Source organism: Cyprinodon tularosa, unplaced genomic scaffold (assembly GCF_016077235.1).
Source record: "Cyprinodon tularosa strain WSP-4 unplaced genomic scaffold, ASM1607723v1 ctg167, whole genome shotgun sequence".
NCBI classification, from domain to species: domain Eukaryota; kingdom Metazoa; phylum Chordata; class Actinopteri; order Cyprinodontiformes; family Cyprinodontidae; genus Cyprinodon; species Cyprinodon tularosa.
In genome coordinates, this window is record NW_024038504.1 from 1,462,832 (window position 1) to 1,477,303 (window position 14,472).

Below are 14,472 nucleotides of genomic sequence, written 5' to 3' on the forward strand. Positions count from 1 at the left end.
AAGTGGGGGAGGAGAAGCACCTGACAGCCACACAACTGTATGCTAAGACCCCATGAAGGAGGTAAATAATAATGTCAGCTCACATACAACCACACCCCCAATTCAGAGGCTCTAACTTTCATCTCCCTTTTCTTTGCACAAAGGCACAAAATCACAGGGAAGGCATTCCCTCTAGCTTTGCCCTCTCTCTGGTGGCAGCTTAGCTTTTTGTTGTGTCTGCACTTCCTCAACCTACAGTGTGCAAGAACAAGGCCTCATAAGATTAAAATAAAATCTAAACTAAAAAAAGACCAGATGATTAATAACAATAAAAGAGGATATATGGGATCCTCGGGAAAATATGAGTGAACCTTTTAAGAAAAAAATGTTTTTTAAAAAGTTGGAATACCTTTGTATTTATTTATATCAAATGTATCTTTATCAAAAAATATAACATTATTTTTTTGGTTTTAGTATACATAGGTGTGACAGTATTTATTTCAATAAAACCTAATGCAGATGAGTTTAACACACCATGAAAAAATGCAAAATATTAAAGACATTAAAGCTGCAAAATCGTTAGCTGTTATAGTAAAACACACAATGCGATGTTGCGCCTGCTAATGATATAAATAATGAATGCTCACAGTAAAGGCAAATGCAGTCTTCCTGACTGAAGTTCTGTCAAGTTTTACAGTCAGTGCCTCTATCAAATGCAGTCTTCCTGACTGAAGTTCTGTCAAGTTTTACAGTCAGTGCCTCTATCAAGTCTCTGTAATTGTGATTCATTTAGGGCTGCAACAACAATTATTTTGCAAATCGATTAATCTAACGATTATTTTATCAATAATCGATTAATAATCGCGTAGCAAAATGTTTCTTAAAGAAGATTTTTTTTACGAAATTAAAACAGGTGAAAATAAAACTGGGTCCTGGATAGAGTTCTGGATAGAGTATATTGACAGCCAAAAAGTTTTTTTTTTTTTTTTATTAAAAGCTAAATATTTATATATTTTTTACGATTACAGTATAATGACTGTTCTAAGTGGGTTGCTTTGTCAGCTAAAGGTATGTTTTACAGTCTCTATACTCCAACGAATAATCGATTGCTAAATTAGTTGACAATTATTTGAATAGTCGATTAATCATGATTAATACGATCGTTTCAGCCCTAGATTTAATGCTGTTTTCTAAGTAAGCAGGTACAGGGAAAAACTCTTGTTGGGTAAAGGAAGATTTACACTAACAAGTTGATAAAACTAGTGATTTATTTTCAAATAAAAAAAAAGAAATTTCAACAAATATTTTGTTTGATGGTCAGATAAGGAAAAAAGCCAGGACTCCTTTTCATTAAATGAATATCCTGTTAGCTTAAGAGCGCCAATAAATACCATTGAACCTGAACAGAAAATTAATTTAGGCAGGAGTATATGAAGAAAGGTAGGTGTACCATTTGGGTTATTGTGTATTATACCTTATTGTGTCTTGTTGGCACACCAGAGTGATATAATTAAGAAGGCAATGTCCTGAGCTCTTTTGTTATCATTTATTTAACTAAAGCGACAAATCATCTGAATGAGCCAGGTCACCCAATACCTCTGCCCACATTGCGATTCCTGCTCTTAAGTAAACAATGGCTGAGGACTACACTGTATTAATCTGGACTGTACAACATTAGCGCCATCAATACCGACAATTATTATTTTCTGTATGCGAGGCATTGTGTTTGCCTGTGTGTATTTTCCCCTATTTCACAGACAATAATTGTTTTCAAGTGAATATGTGTTTGCTTAGGTTGTGCGTGTGTTTGTCCATCAAGCAGTCTCCTCGACCTGCTGCCGTCTTTTGTCCTGTTAGGTTTGAATGTGTTGGTGTGTGTGTGTTGCCCTTAGAAAGCTTCACTACAGAACAATGATAGTGTTTATGGAAGGTGACGTTAAGAAGCACTGGATTTAATGGGGAGATTTCCTTCATTTGTCAGGGTTCTCTGAATGGCAGAGTTCTCCAAAACCCACAATCTAATGAACTGGTGAGAGCAAATGTTCAAGAGCATGTAGAAATAAGGCAAGATTGCGGTAGTGGGTTCCCACCTCCTTCTCCTCCTCCTGCTCCTTTCTCATCTGCTCCAGGCGGACCTGCTCAGCTTCTTCTCTTTCCTGGGCTTCTCTCTGAGTAGGAAAAAATACATTTAATGTGTAAACAAAACCCAAAAGGCTACTATGCTGCCTGCCACATGTTTCAAAGACTCCGTCACTTTGACTTCATAAATTAAGCATGGTCTCTTTTGATATGCACAGGGTGCATAATCCAAGATACACAAATCGAATTACACTTCAAGTCATGCAGTGCTCTGTAGAAATATTTGTACCACAGATTTATTTTTACTCTAGCACTAGTGTCATACTTGATAGAATAGACACAGAGATTTGTGGCAAAGGTGTGGGAAATTACACTTATTAAAGATTTGAACAAATATAAATGTGAAAAGTGTGGTATGCATATCTTCAGATTCCCTTCTGTACCCCCCATTAAAAGTGGAAACTCATGAAAGTAATAAGTTGTCTTGCATTTGCCCTAAACCATGAAAGATCATGACATTTGGAAGAACATGCTGACGTGAGATGGGACAAAAATGCTACTTTCTTTGTGCGACATGGAAAATAATCTGTTGGAGAAACCACCACTGCACATTATTATGAAAGCACTCTCGCCCCACTGAAGCAGGATGGTGGCAGCATCATGCTGTGCCAAGGCTTTCCTAAGCAGGGACAGTCAGTTAAAGGCAAAATTGGTGAAGCTCTGGGCTGAACAATCCTGGAAGAGGCTGTTAGAAAATCTGGTTCTCAGTTTTTGTCATTAGTCTTACATTCAGGTGATGTAAAAACTAATTAAATCAGAACTATCTCTGTCTCAGGACCTTCAAAAATGAGAGAAAACCCCAAAAGACTTGAAACACCTTTTCTATTTTTTGAGTATTAAAAATAAAACAGAAAATGTATCATTCTTTGTTAACTCTATATTTTAAGAGCTATTTTATATTGGAATATGACATTAAAGCAAAATAATACTTTAAAAACATATACTAACTAATAAAAAACACTGCTATTTGTAATTGTAACAAGAGAAAATTTGGTAAAGGTAAAAAAAGGTCAACATCAGAAAGGCAAAGAGAAATATTCTGTTCTGGACGTACCTTCTTCCTGTCAGCCTCTAAGGACAGGCGATAGGCTTCATCCTGTTCTCGTTTCACCGTCTCCCTGGCCTCGCGTTCGTCCTGGGTGGAGGGAGATAGAGAGTTGGGCTTGTTTAACAACATCATAAAGGACACAACGAGAACAAAACATCTAAGCTGAAGTGCCGGTTGTGGAAGCCAGGAAGAAAATGCATAATGTCAAGTGTGGTTACGTACAAACAGGTATGAAAGAGTAGCAGTAGAAGGGATTTCATTGTGACCGGATTGTCATTTACCAGACCCCAAACCTCTTTTATGTTTCCCATTTTCAGCTTCACCCTCCCTTTCTCCTTCATTCATTCTGCCCCTCTCTTCCTGTTTGTACAGAGGGAAGGGGACAGGAGGCCTTTCTCTTTCTACCTGCTGTGGCTACAAAGTGTTTCATAAAGACTCAGTCTAAATAAGAGTGTCCTATTGTGTTAACACTGCACAGCCATTCGTTTTCTGTTTTCTGAAGGCCCATGCTGTGTGCCGACCCGGATATGGCAAAGTACGCCCATTGTGACAATCAGAGGACTACTGTGCAGATAGGCAGCTAAGCAAAATGGCAGCGTCTATTGTCGCATTGAATCAGAAAATGCAAAGATACATATGTGCTTTGGTTGGAGATAATAGAGGAATAGTGAAAGGAAACTGTAAAAGAATGGCAGGGAGAGACAAAAGCTTCAAAAGTGCCTGCTATCAATAGACTGACCCTGAGTCACGCAAACAGGTCACAGAGTCTGATGTATGATAGTCACTTTAGTGCTGGTTAAATCATTTCTTAAACCTTTAACAAATGAGAAGCAGTAAAAGCTGTTCTTCTAACATGTATCGGCACAAACACTGACTCTGAAAGCTTCAACTTAGAGGGAAAAAAAAAGAAACAGATTTTCCACAATTAAAGCGTGGCTACTGTTCAAGTTGGCACGGCATTAGGCATCTTTTAGTCTTGATGATACACTTGGTATTTAGAGAGCGGAAAAAAAATCAAGCTGTCACACTGAAAACAAATAAGAAATTTAAAAGGCTCTTCTTAATTTTCTCTTCAATTTTGGGACTAAGCAGCTCAGGGATTATGCTGCTTCCAAAAAAAGTTTGGATGCTGGAGAAAATGTAAATGGAAAAAAAAAATACAATGCTTTGCATAGTGTTTAAAGTCTACATATGACACTCCGATCTGGAGATATTGTATTTATTTGGTGGGAAACAATGTAAGGCCTTTTATTATGCTTCTCTTTTCTTATTGTGACATTTTGTTCTTTTGACCAGAAAAGAACGTGGTTAATGATAAATATTCATTACTGTGGGGATGTGTATTGATTTTAAAGAATGTGATGACATTAATGTCTTTTTATAACAACAGAAATTAGAACCACAAAGTACATGACTGATCTAGAAATTGCGGAACAATAAATCAAGATGATTCAGTTACAGAAGATCAATTGAGACGTCCCTAAATGTTTCCCCTTCAGTACTTATCATTTACTTTCTAAATTGATAAAAAGCAACCAAAACTTTTCAGTTTATGCGCAGAGCTGATAAAAGATTTAATCCTGTCCCCACACCTAAACTTTTAGGCGTGTAAACCCACTCTAGCATAACTGGTGACAGATAAAGAATAGAATATTATTTTCCTTCATATGTTCAAGTTTTCTGTATTTAATATATATAAATTTGGTCCATCTTTTACACAATATATGGTAACTAATTCATAACTTTAAAATTTTTTTCCAGATGTCTCAGTTTATCAAACATTTTTGTGAATGAACAATTTAGAAATGATATCCCCATCGACTGATATGATGAACACCAATTCTTTCAGTATATAATTTCATTCAACTGTACCAAAATTTCCATTTTATGATCTTTCAGCAACTTTCCCATCATGTTTGCCTTAAAACATCCCGCTCAATCATCCACAATAGCAAACAATATCACCAAATATTTTCATAGAGATTGCTTTTGTTCACGTTTCCTCCATGGCAGTCTTTTCAGAAGATTTGGACTGAAGCATGAGAAGCTGCTCCATGTATAGATTGTGTCAGGAAATTTCACTGTTGACATAATAACCCTTAATGTTCACCTTTATCCTCTCAAGACACATATGTTTCAAGATGCAACCTTAACAGAATCTACATTTATTTCCAACCTTTAATAAGATATTATTCACCTAGTGAGGTGAAGATTTTTTTTATTTTATTTTTTATTTCCAGTGCCATAAATGTTGTTTTTTTCTAAAAATCTTTTTGATAAATTAAACAGACACAACTTTTTAATTTATATTTTTAATTTTTAAAGTCGATTCAAATTTCCACAAATTCTATTTAGCACTTTATGACTTCCTTGACGCAGCAGATATCCTCAAATATAAGTTTCAATTTATATATTTTTTTTAATATGACGTTATCCCACCTTAATATAAGATGGATTTATTTGAAGGCTTTTTACACATCTTTACAAACTGTACAGAGAAATGTATTCACACCTGTATACAAACCTAGACGAGGTAAACACTGAGAGGATGTGAATACCTTAAGGTGTAATGGAATTTTAAAACCTATATATAGCTTATCCGTGTTTTAATTACATTACATAGTACTACAAGTTTTCGTGTTCAGATGTTTTAGTTTTAGTTTTCATCGTCATATTTCACTGCTGATGTCATTTCTGTGGGATTGCTTATTAAAGCGAGTAAATCTAGACTCTTTACTGGATGTTGGTTCTTGTTTGGTTTGCATGACACAATGTTAGAATAAGCTTGTCTACAAAATACCTCCGAAGTACAGAGTTGTTTTCTGAGCAGTTCAAAGGGTCATCCCTTATAAAACAGCAGCTAGAAGGACTCACTCATAAAGGTCCTATTATACTCTGCTATCAGACACTTCTCACACATTTGTAGGATGTGTATCACAACATGACCTTAGAACGATCTGTAAAAATCATTGCTGACGGATGCAGATCACAAAGCCTGGATGTAGTAGTCACTTGGCTAGTAGAGACTAAACTGCAATGCAGACAACCTCAGGAATGACTGTAGTGTCAATACGGCTGTCTACTGTCAAAGTGCAGCTGCTTCAGCTCCAGACAGAAACCAAAGATGGAGTAAAAGAGGCGTGTCAGGACTGAGTCTCCGTCTGATAACTGAGGTTGAAACAAGAAAAAGAAGATAAGAAAGAAAACAAATCAAACAACTAACTTGACGAGAACATTCTTCTGCAAGGATGACATAAGAGAAGTTTAAGACCAGCTCACTTGGAGGATGCAGACTGTCGCTCTCATTCAAGACAACATTGCAGAAATAAAATTATTGCACGTGTTTAAAGAAATGCTGCATATTTTCAGAGGACCTTTGCTCTCAAATTTTTCTCACTATAATAATCTTTCTTAGGGTAACACACACCATCAAAATGCCTTTGGGTTTAATATAATGAAAAAAGGGAATACATAAAAAGAAAAACATGTTAAAGGAAGAAAAGATTGCAGGCTTATGACAAATAGAAATATCTCCCATATTTAATAAAATGTCAACAGCTCTTCAGTTAAAACTAAAATGTGTACATGCTACCGGCTACGTGCTGGGATTTTATTCATAACCATTCTGTGAAATGTTAGGTCTTGATTTTATGCAGGTTTTAGAGTGTTTACTTGCTGCACATCTCTTGTGCAGCAGCTTGTGTTTGAACAATATTTAACATTTGGAGACTTTTTGTTTTCAGAGCATTTTACCCAAAAAGGCAGTGGATATTGTACAAAAACATGCTCATGTCTATGAAACTGTTATTAACTGGTATCCCTTTTGCAACAATAAAAAAAAACCCTAAAAGGAAACCAGTCTTAGCATACTGAACATTACATATACATTCTTTTTTCTGTAACTTGATACTAATGGCTGTCTTTCACCAACAGTGACAAATCCAAAAGAAGCCAGAAAACTGTTTAAATATTAATATAGAAGCTGCTGCTCATTACCCTGGAACTGACTTGGAACGAGTTTAACCCTCAGGTGTGTGTGACTCATTAGCTGTTTATTACTGATACAACAGAGATGCTATGAAGCTTGTGACTGTATTGTAAGGGAGCTAGTTTGGTTGGTTTGTTGAGTCTTTACCAGTTTAAAGCTAATCCAGAGTGACAGCCTGTCATCTGTAGCTACAGTTATTTAATAAAACATTTTGAAGAGTTTGAAAGCTGGACAGAAACCTGTGTTAGTAAGGCATGCAATAGAGAACCAAAACTAAAACTTACCATAATTAATAACAAGCGTCTTACATAGAAAATCTAACTCTAGCATAAAATCTTCTACCAAAACTTCTTAATCAAATTCACTTCACTTTGTTTAAATTGCATCAAATTATAAATAAAAGTAATTTTGTGGCCCATTATAAGAACTGGATAAAAAGAGCAAGACAGCTTGAGAGAGGAACAATATAAGTACGGGATCATGATTTATAAAGTAGGATGAAGAGGAACTAAAGCAGAGAGCCCTGAAAAAATGTTTGTTCGTTTAACAACTGAATATTTTATCACATTATGATGGCGAATCTGTATATTCATTGTGCATGCCAGATAAAGGGTGCATCATCGTGTGAATTTGGTAATCGACTCAAGTGTAAGTACTAGAATTACCTTCCACTGCATTTACAATGGTAATTTTTTCAGCATATGCCTCTTCAGAAATGACTAAAACCAAGTCAGACTAGGTGGAGACAATATGTGACCAAAGGTTTGAAAGTTATGCTTCAAACTTTCAACCAGCCTTAGTTTTTGACTCTTACTAGACCCTTCTAACACATTATTTTAGACCAGTGGTTCCCAACCCTGGTCCTCAGGGACCTCTTCTCTGAATTTCAGATATGTTTCAGTTCCAACACACCTGATTCAAATGAGGGCTCCTCTTCTGCAATCAAATGCTGCAAAAGCCTGTTAATTATCCATTTGTTTTTTATGTGAGGCAACAAGGAGAAACGTAAAAGATCCAGGACGGAGGTACCTGAGAAACCACAGTTTTAAACCTTACATTTTCTATCTACCCTTAAGCTATGTTGAAAAAGAAGCGCCATTGATTGCCGTTAACTGTTTAACTGTTACGTTGGTCTTTTGGGGTGATGTGTAGGACAAGGTGGCCAATTTACATTTATCTGACTAGAGAACCTTCTTCTACCATTGCTGTCTCCAAAATGGCTAATGCTAGCTATATATCATGTGAATGTCTATTCTTATCACTTTCACTTTTCTGCTCAAGCCAAAACCTTACAGCTTCTCCCTGATTATTGCTCTAATCGTCCATCCTGTCGTTATAGTTGCCATGCCCTGTTACATTTGCAATTTTGCTATGCAGCCACAATAAGGGAGATTTTCTGTTCAAAACTTTGACACATATTCTGATGCTGTCTGTTCCATATTTTTCTTCAACAAATCAAAGCTACATTTATACTCAGGTTAAACTTCAAAAATGGGGATGCCACACTTTATAGATATGTATTTCAAACTGACTTCGAAAAAACATATTATTACGTCCACTTCAGGATCACTTTGATTATGGCATTGCTTAAAATCGCACAAAATACATTGAGATTATTAGAAATATTGTGGCAAGATGCAAAAAAAAAAAAAAAAAATTCAGGAATACTTTCACAAGGCAATGCAGGAATCCTGTAACTGCCAGACACAATGGTCACAATATAGAACAAAAAAATCATAACTTGTTAAAAAGTAAAACAAATGACTATACGAACATCTCATGAAGTGAAAGCATTGTTAAAAAAATTACTTGGAATAACGCTTTATTGTTAATATGGTGGTCAGAAAAAAAAGGCTTGAAATTTCAACACACATTGCACAGTATTACCCCGAATGTAGTATCTTGTACAATAAACACATCAGAATTTATTAAAAACAATGTTTTCTTACTAGGGTCCAACCCTACCTCATCTTTGATGTCTTCTTGCTGTTGTGCTGTAAAAATCTCCATCGCTCCCATTAATCTCATCATCAGCTCATCCACTGTTGTATTGCCTGAAGAGACAAATAAAAACTTCATAAGATCATTTCAAAACCTAATGCAGACATAAATATATGTTTTGCAATAATGATTAAACCTTTACCTTGAATAACATTTAGAACTTCATTGGATGTTCGCTTGCCCATAACTATAAGGAGCAGGGGGAACTGGTCTGTCTTGTATGTCCGTATAGTCTGTGTTACCACGCTGCCAAAGTGCCTCGTACACATGGTGAGAAGTCTGGAAAATAAGGAAGCTCCAGCGAATCAAGTTCTGTTTAACCCTACAGTTTATTTCTTTTGAAATGTAATCATCTCATCAAAATTTGCAGCTTGGAATAATAATAAAGAAGAAATATGCAGTTCACAAATATGCACATATATTTTCACTACAAATGAAAATGGTACACTCCTCTCCAGATATGAAAAAAAAAAAAGAAAAATACACACAACTCATGGCATTAAGGACTTTAAAACCAATTCTGCATTTTCTTATTCCATCAAAATGACATGCTATCTCAATTGGAAGCACAGATGATTAGTATGCCTTGCCAGGCGCCCAGAATTGATAGGGCAAGAGAGGATTTCTTATTCCATTACAAAGACAGAACTTTTTAAATTAACATTTCAGAGAGGGAAAAGGGTAGCCGGCAGCCGGGGCCCTGCCAAGCTGCCTGTAAATGTCATAATATTAATGAATTGCTATAGACTGAATGCAAATATAGATTAGCTTCTTCTCCTGCCTTTTAATAAGACCTACTTTAATAACTGAGTGGTAAAATTGAGAAGTAATGGAATGGGTGGAGGGAGGGCAGGTCAGAGAGAGAGCGCATAGATAGAAAGCCAGCTGCTTGAGAGAGGGGTGTAACTCATTACAGATGGGCTCAAAGCTATAGAAGCTTTTCGCACAACTTCAAAATGGAGAAACTAAACACAAAAGCTCAATTTGATATTAATAATTTCCTAAAACTGGGATGTAATAGTAAAATACCAGGGAAGGAAATGCTATGGACTGTATTTTAGTTAAAACTTCCCCAAATGAACTGAGTCACCCTTGACTGGCACTGAAAGAGATGGGTCATCCTAATCTCACAGATGATTTTGATCTGACATTGGTCCCCGTTCATCTACCGACCCAGCCGTACCATAACAATAGCCCACAGGGAAACTCTAACCTGTAATGAAAGGCCAGAGAACAATCGCTAGACAACAACCTGAAGGGTAACCTAATCTTAAAGCTCTAACTGAGGCCAAGCTGCTTTGGTTTCTAACACAAGAATTCGGAAAGTCAATCTTCGAGAATTAAACAGACAAAACAGCAACACAAAAACTGTAAAACTAAGAAACAAAACCTAAATTTGCATTAGTAATTTAAGAGGCCGCAGCTACAACTTGGAGCACTTCTGATTTCAGATAAACAAGTAAGGACACAGCACTGAGGCCAGGAGGAAGCTGAGTTGCTCCAGGAACTTTGATGAGCAGTTCAGCACCATCACCCAGGCATAGTTTAACAAGGTAAAGAATGTAATCCTGTCAACCCACGGCCTCTAAACATCTGTATGGAAAACTACACTTAGAGGACAAAACCTGACGAAACTTGCAAATACCCTGCTTTAAGACTGCATCGACAGCCAATGTGATTGACAGCTTCTAATTTGTCGCCCATCCCATCTTATTTACTCTCTATGGATCTCTACAGCAAAAATAGTTAATGTTTCCCTGTGCTGTCATCTCCTCCTAGTTCACATCGAACTGACACATTAAGATATGAGCCGACAGGGAGGAGCTGGCGTTTGCTCCAGCGAGCAGCTGATGAGTCAGGTAAGTACAGTAGCACTGCAGGGAATGTTTCTGCAAGCCACCTGTATGGGAGCAGTCTGGGAACCGGATGCCTTTGTAGCCCACTGTGTCATACACACTTTGTTTCAGAGCTATTATGGACATGTTTTCATTTGGAAGTGACATTTTGTTCTCCCTCTGAACCAGTTATGTTTTCATTTTGCTTTATGTCAAAAAGAGATGTCAAGCATGCAGAACAGGTGTGAAAATTGGTCTCAAAGGCGTTAAGTCTTCTTTAAGACTACAAAATAATTGCCCTGCAGATGACTATGTGAGCCAAATTTTAGGAAGCATTAGCAGGGGCAGGACCCTGTGGAGATCTGCTGCCTACACTGGCTCTTGAAGGCTGCTTTTGGACATTACCGATCTAAAATAATATTCCTCTGGCTGTAAATATAAAGTTGCTACTCACATGGAAGGAGAACTTCTGATGAAGTCTTATATGTTTAGCAATAACCTAAACGGTTTTTGTTTTTTTCTTCTTTCCGGATTGCTCATCAGCTTGATTGAGAGTGATCAGCTTCTCTGTCTGCTGTAAAAACCACTTTATCAGAGTATGATTCTATCACCAAACAGCTTTTCCACCAAAGATTGACAATCTGAGCAGCGAATCTTTACAGCTCTTCTAGAGTTACCATTTACCTCTAGGCTAATTCTATGATTAATGCAGCAATTGCCATACCTATCCTTTAGAGCTCCATTTGATTCAAAGCTTGGAACATTGTTTTATAACATAATATTACTTACAATATTGCCAATAGCAGCCTTTCTCATTCTGCAGTGGTGGTATGCAAGTACCACCAGGTATTACACAGGGAGACCAAGGCATTTTTTTATATCAATGAAATATTGGAACTCTAGAAGTGTGTCAAATAAAAAAAATACTTGTGGTGGTCTAATTTTCCTTTGTGCTAAGACTTCTCATTATGTCTGTAGTGAGTAACATATGGGCACTGTTGCCAGTTTTGCCGTCATATTTTCAAACCCTTCTAACAGCTAGATATATTCAGTGACTTTTGTCTGTGTTGTTGGAAACTTTAGCAAAAAACACATGAAGGCACAGAGCTCTGGAGTTTCTGTCTTCAGCTCAAAGTGCTGCACACATGTTGCTTCCCAGGGTTAAGTAGCAATGTACCTGGTCCAAAGCAGCACTTTGTGCAAGCAGACAAAAATGAATACCCAATCCTTTCTACAAAGGCTCTCTGTTGCCTTTTAGAACAATGTTTATGTCTGGGAAAGGCTTCTATTCCATCACCCAGTTGGATGTAAACAGAGAAGCAAGCTAGATGTAGATGAGATGAAAGTTCCTCTGCTGATCCACACAACTCAAAACTGTTCAGAGTCACACAATCACCTCTCAATAGCTTATGAATTAAAACGTATGTTTAGCATTTCTAATATTATGGTTACACTAAGCTGGTACTATTGCTCTTGCAGTTGCCTCCCTTTCAAACGTTTTCTATAGCAAAACAGGCCTATATTGCTGTATTTTTTTGTCCAACATTATGGTGGTACTGTAAGATCCTATAGATACTTTTAATGTGGTACTCAAAATAAAAAACAGTTTGAGTACCACTGCTTTATAAATTTCTCCCTGGCATGTCTGCTGTGCTCCTTGGCCTACTGGGAGTATTTTTTTGTTTTGTTTTTTAACCAATTCTCTTTAAAAATCTCTGACATTATTTATAGGAGCTGGATGACTAAATATAAATGCATTTTACACTTCAGAATTATATTTTTCAAAAGTGTTAGGAAGAAAAACAAAATTTACTGGCTTTCAAATTATTTGCCACTCTGTCTTGTTCCATCATATAAAATCCAAACAAATTGCATTGACATTTGTGGCTGTAAAGTGGGTATTATTATTTGGTTATTGCATCTACAGGGCTCTGTCTACAGAGTACTGATAATAAAGCTCTTTTCCCACAATTTTGACAAAAAACTCTGGCATCCAATCACCAGCCTTGCTTTTATGCATTATTAATCAGTTAACGAGGCGGCCTGTGAGAATAGCACATTCCAGTAGCAGCAGGTTTATTGCTTACACACTTAGGATACCTTTCTAACAGCCTGTGTGACTGATGCCAATCACCAGTCACTCCAGATCAGCCGGGGAGCGTGAGAATGCAGGACAGCCATGCATTTGTGAGCGGTTAGCCTGCACATGTGCATGCATGCGTTAGCGGCAAAGCTGCGACTAGCTGTGTGCAATGAAAAGCTCCAGATGTTGCCTCCCTTTTAACGTGCTACAAAAAGGCTCAGCTGGGGCAAAAAGCAGAGGAGGCCAATAGGGGAGAAAAGAGAGCGGAATGAAGGAATGAGGGAGTTTCCTAAAAGGATATAATGGAAGGGGGTAAGGTCAGGGAGCGAGTCTTTCTTAAATGACTACTACCAGAGGGCAGGCTTAACTCAGCAAGTTTAGAGGATAGAGGGAGAATGTCAGCGGAGAGATATAAATGAGAAAAAGAGCAAGATTTTTTTTTTTTATTCACAGTTTAATCCTAAAAAAAGCTTGAAAATTAAACTGAACAGATGATGTAGGCACCAGCACATTACAAAAACAGGTTAAAGAGGTTTGGACTATCAGAGTAATTGAAGTGAAAGAGATTTTTGGATTCCATGGGACTCCATCTCCCACTGACCCTCTATTCAGACAGCTTGGTCAAAAATGCCCAATCAGGGGCCTCACCGGGCAAACACAATGCCTTTTTAGCATGCAACCTCCAAGATTAAACACAGAATAAAGCTGGAGAGAGAGCAAAACAGAGATACGGGCATGAACTTGTTAAGACGCGTCAAATTTTATTAATTCAATTCAGTTTGTTTATACAGCACTAATTCACAGCATGTCATATTAAGACACTTTACAAGGATTACAAACATTAAATCGAGTCTCAGTGTCGGATTTGTTAAAAGTTTTTCATCAAAGAAAACCCAGCTCACTGTATCGAGTTATTGACTTTTCAGGGTTCGCTCCTCCTCGATGAGCAGCGACACTACACATTCGCATGCATTGTGTCGTTGACTCAACAGCAATCCCTCAACTACAGATGGTTGAGGGATGGTTAAGTACTGGAAGGAGTACTTAACCAACAGTTATACAGTTGAACATTTAAAATTCAGTCCAAGAAGTAACCAGTAAGATTCAAGGAGAAGATGGCTGCAATCTTCTTGAACACTCTGGTAGCTCTCAAGTCTGCAGGTCATTTTATAGTGAGATACATTCAATATCCCTTTTCTCATATCCACCTTAATATTAATGAAAACTGTTCACTTCTCCAGACTGGAATTCAGACATGAATAAAACATAAATATTTAGCTTGCAGTCAGCCTTAAAGGCAAAGTTGCTGCCATTTTGAACGTTAAAGCTGTCAGGATAAAATACCTCAGACTATAACTGATAGGTACAAGAGATGCTTATAGAAACATGTGTGTAATCA

The 14,472-nt window shown here is 37.1% G+C and overlaps 1 protein-coding gene across 1 annotated transcript in view; it reads right to left on the reverse strand.

Annotated features, from left to right (window-relative positions):
* Positions 1–14,472, reverse strand: part of faf1 (Fas (TNFRSF6) associated factor 1) — an 82,975-nt gene that overhangs the window by 13,642 nt on the left and 54,861 nt on the right. Inside the window, exons 14-17 of the mRNA XM_038281117.1 lie at positions 9,298–9,434; positions 9,120–9,208; positions 3,173–3,253; positions 2,070–2,147 (exon numbers count right to left, since the gene is read on the reverse strand). Coding sequence (XP_038137045.1) covers positions 2,070–2,147; positions 3,173–3,253; positions 9,120–9,208; positions 9,298–9,434 — 385 coding nt within the window. The remainder of the gene's footprint in view (positions 1–2,069; positions 2,148–3,172; positions 3,254–9,119; positions 9,209–9,297; positions 9,435–14,472) is intronic.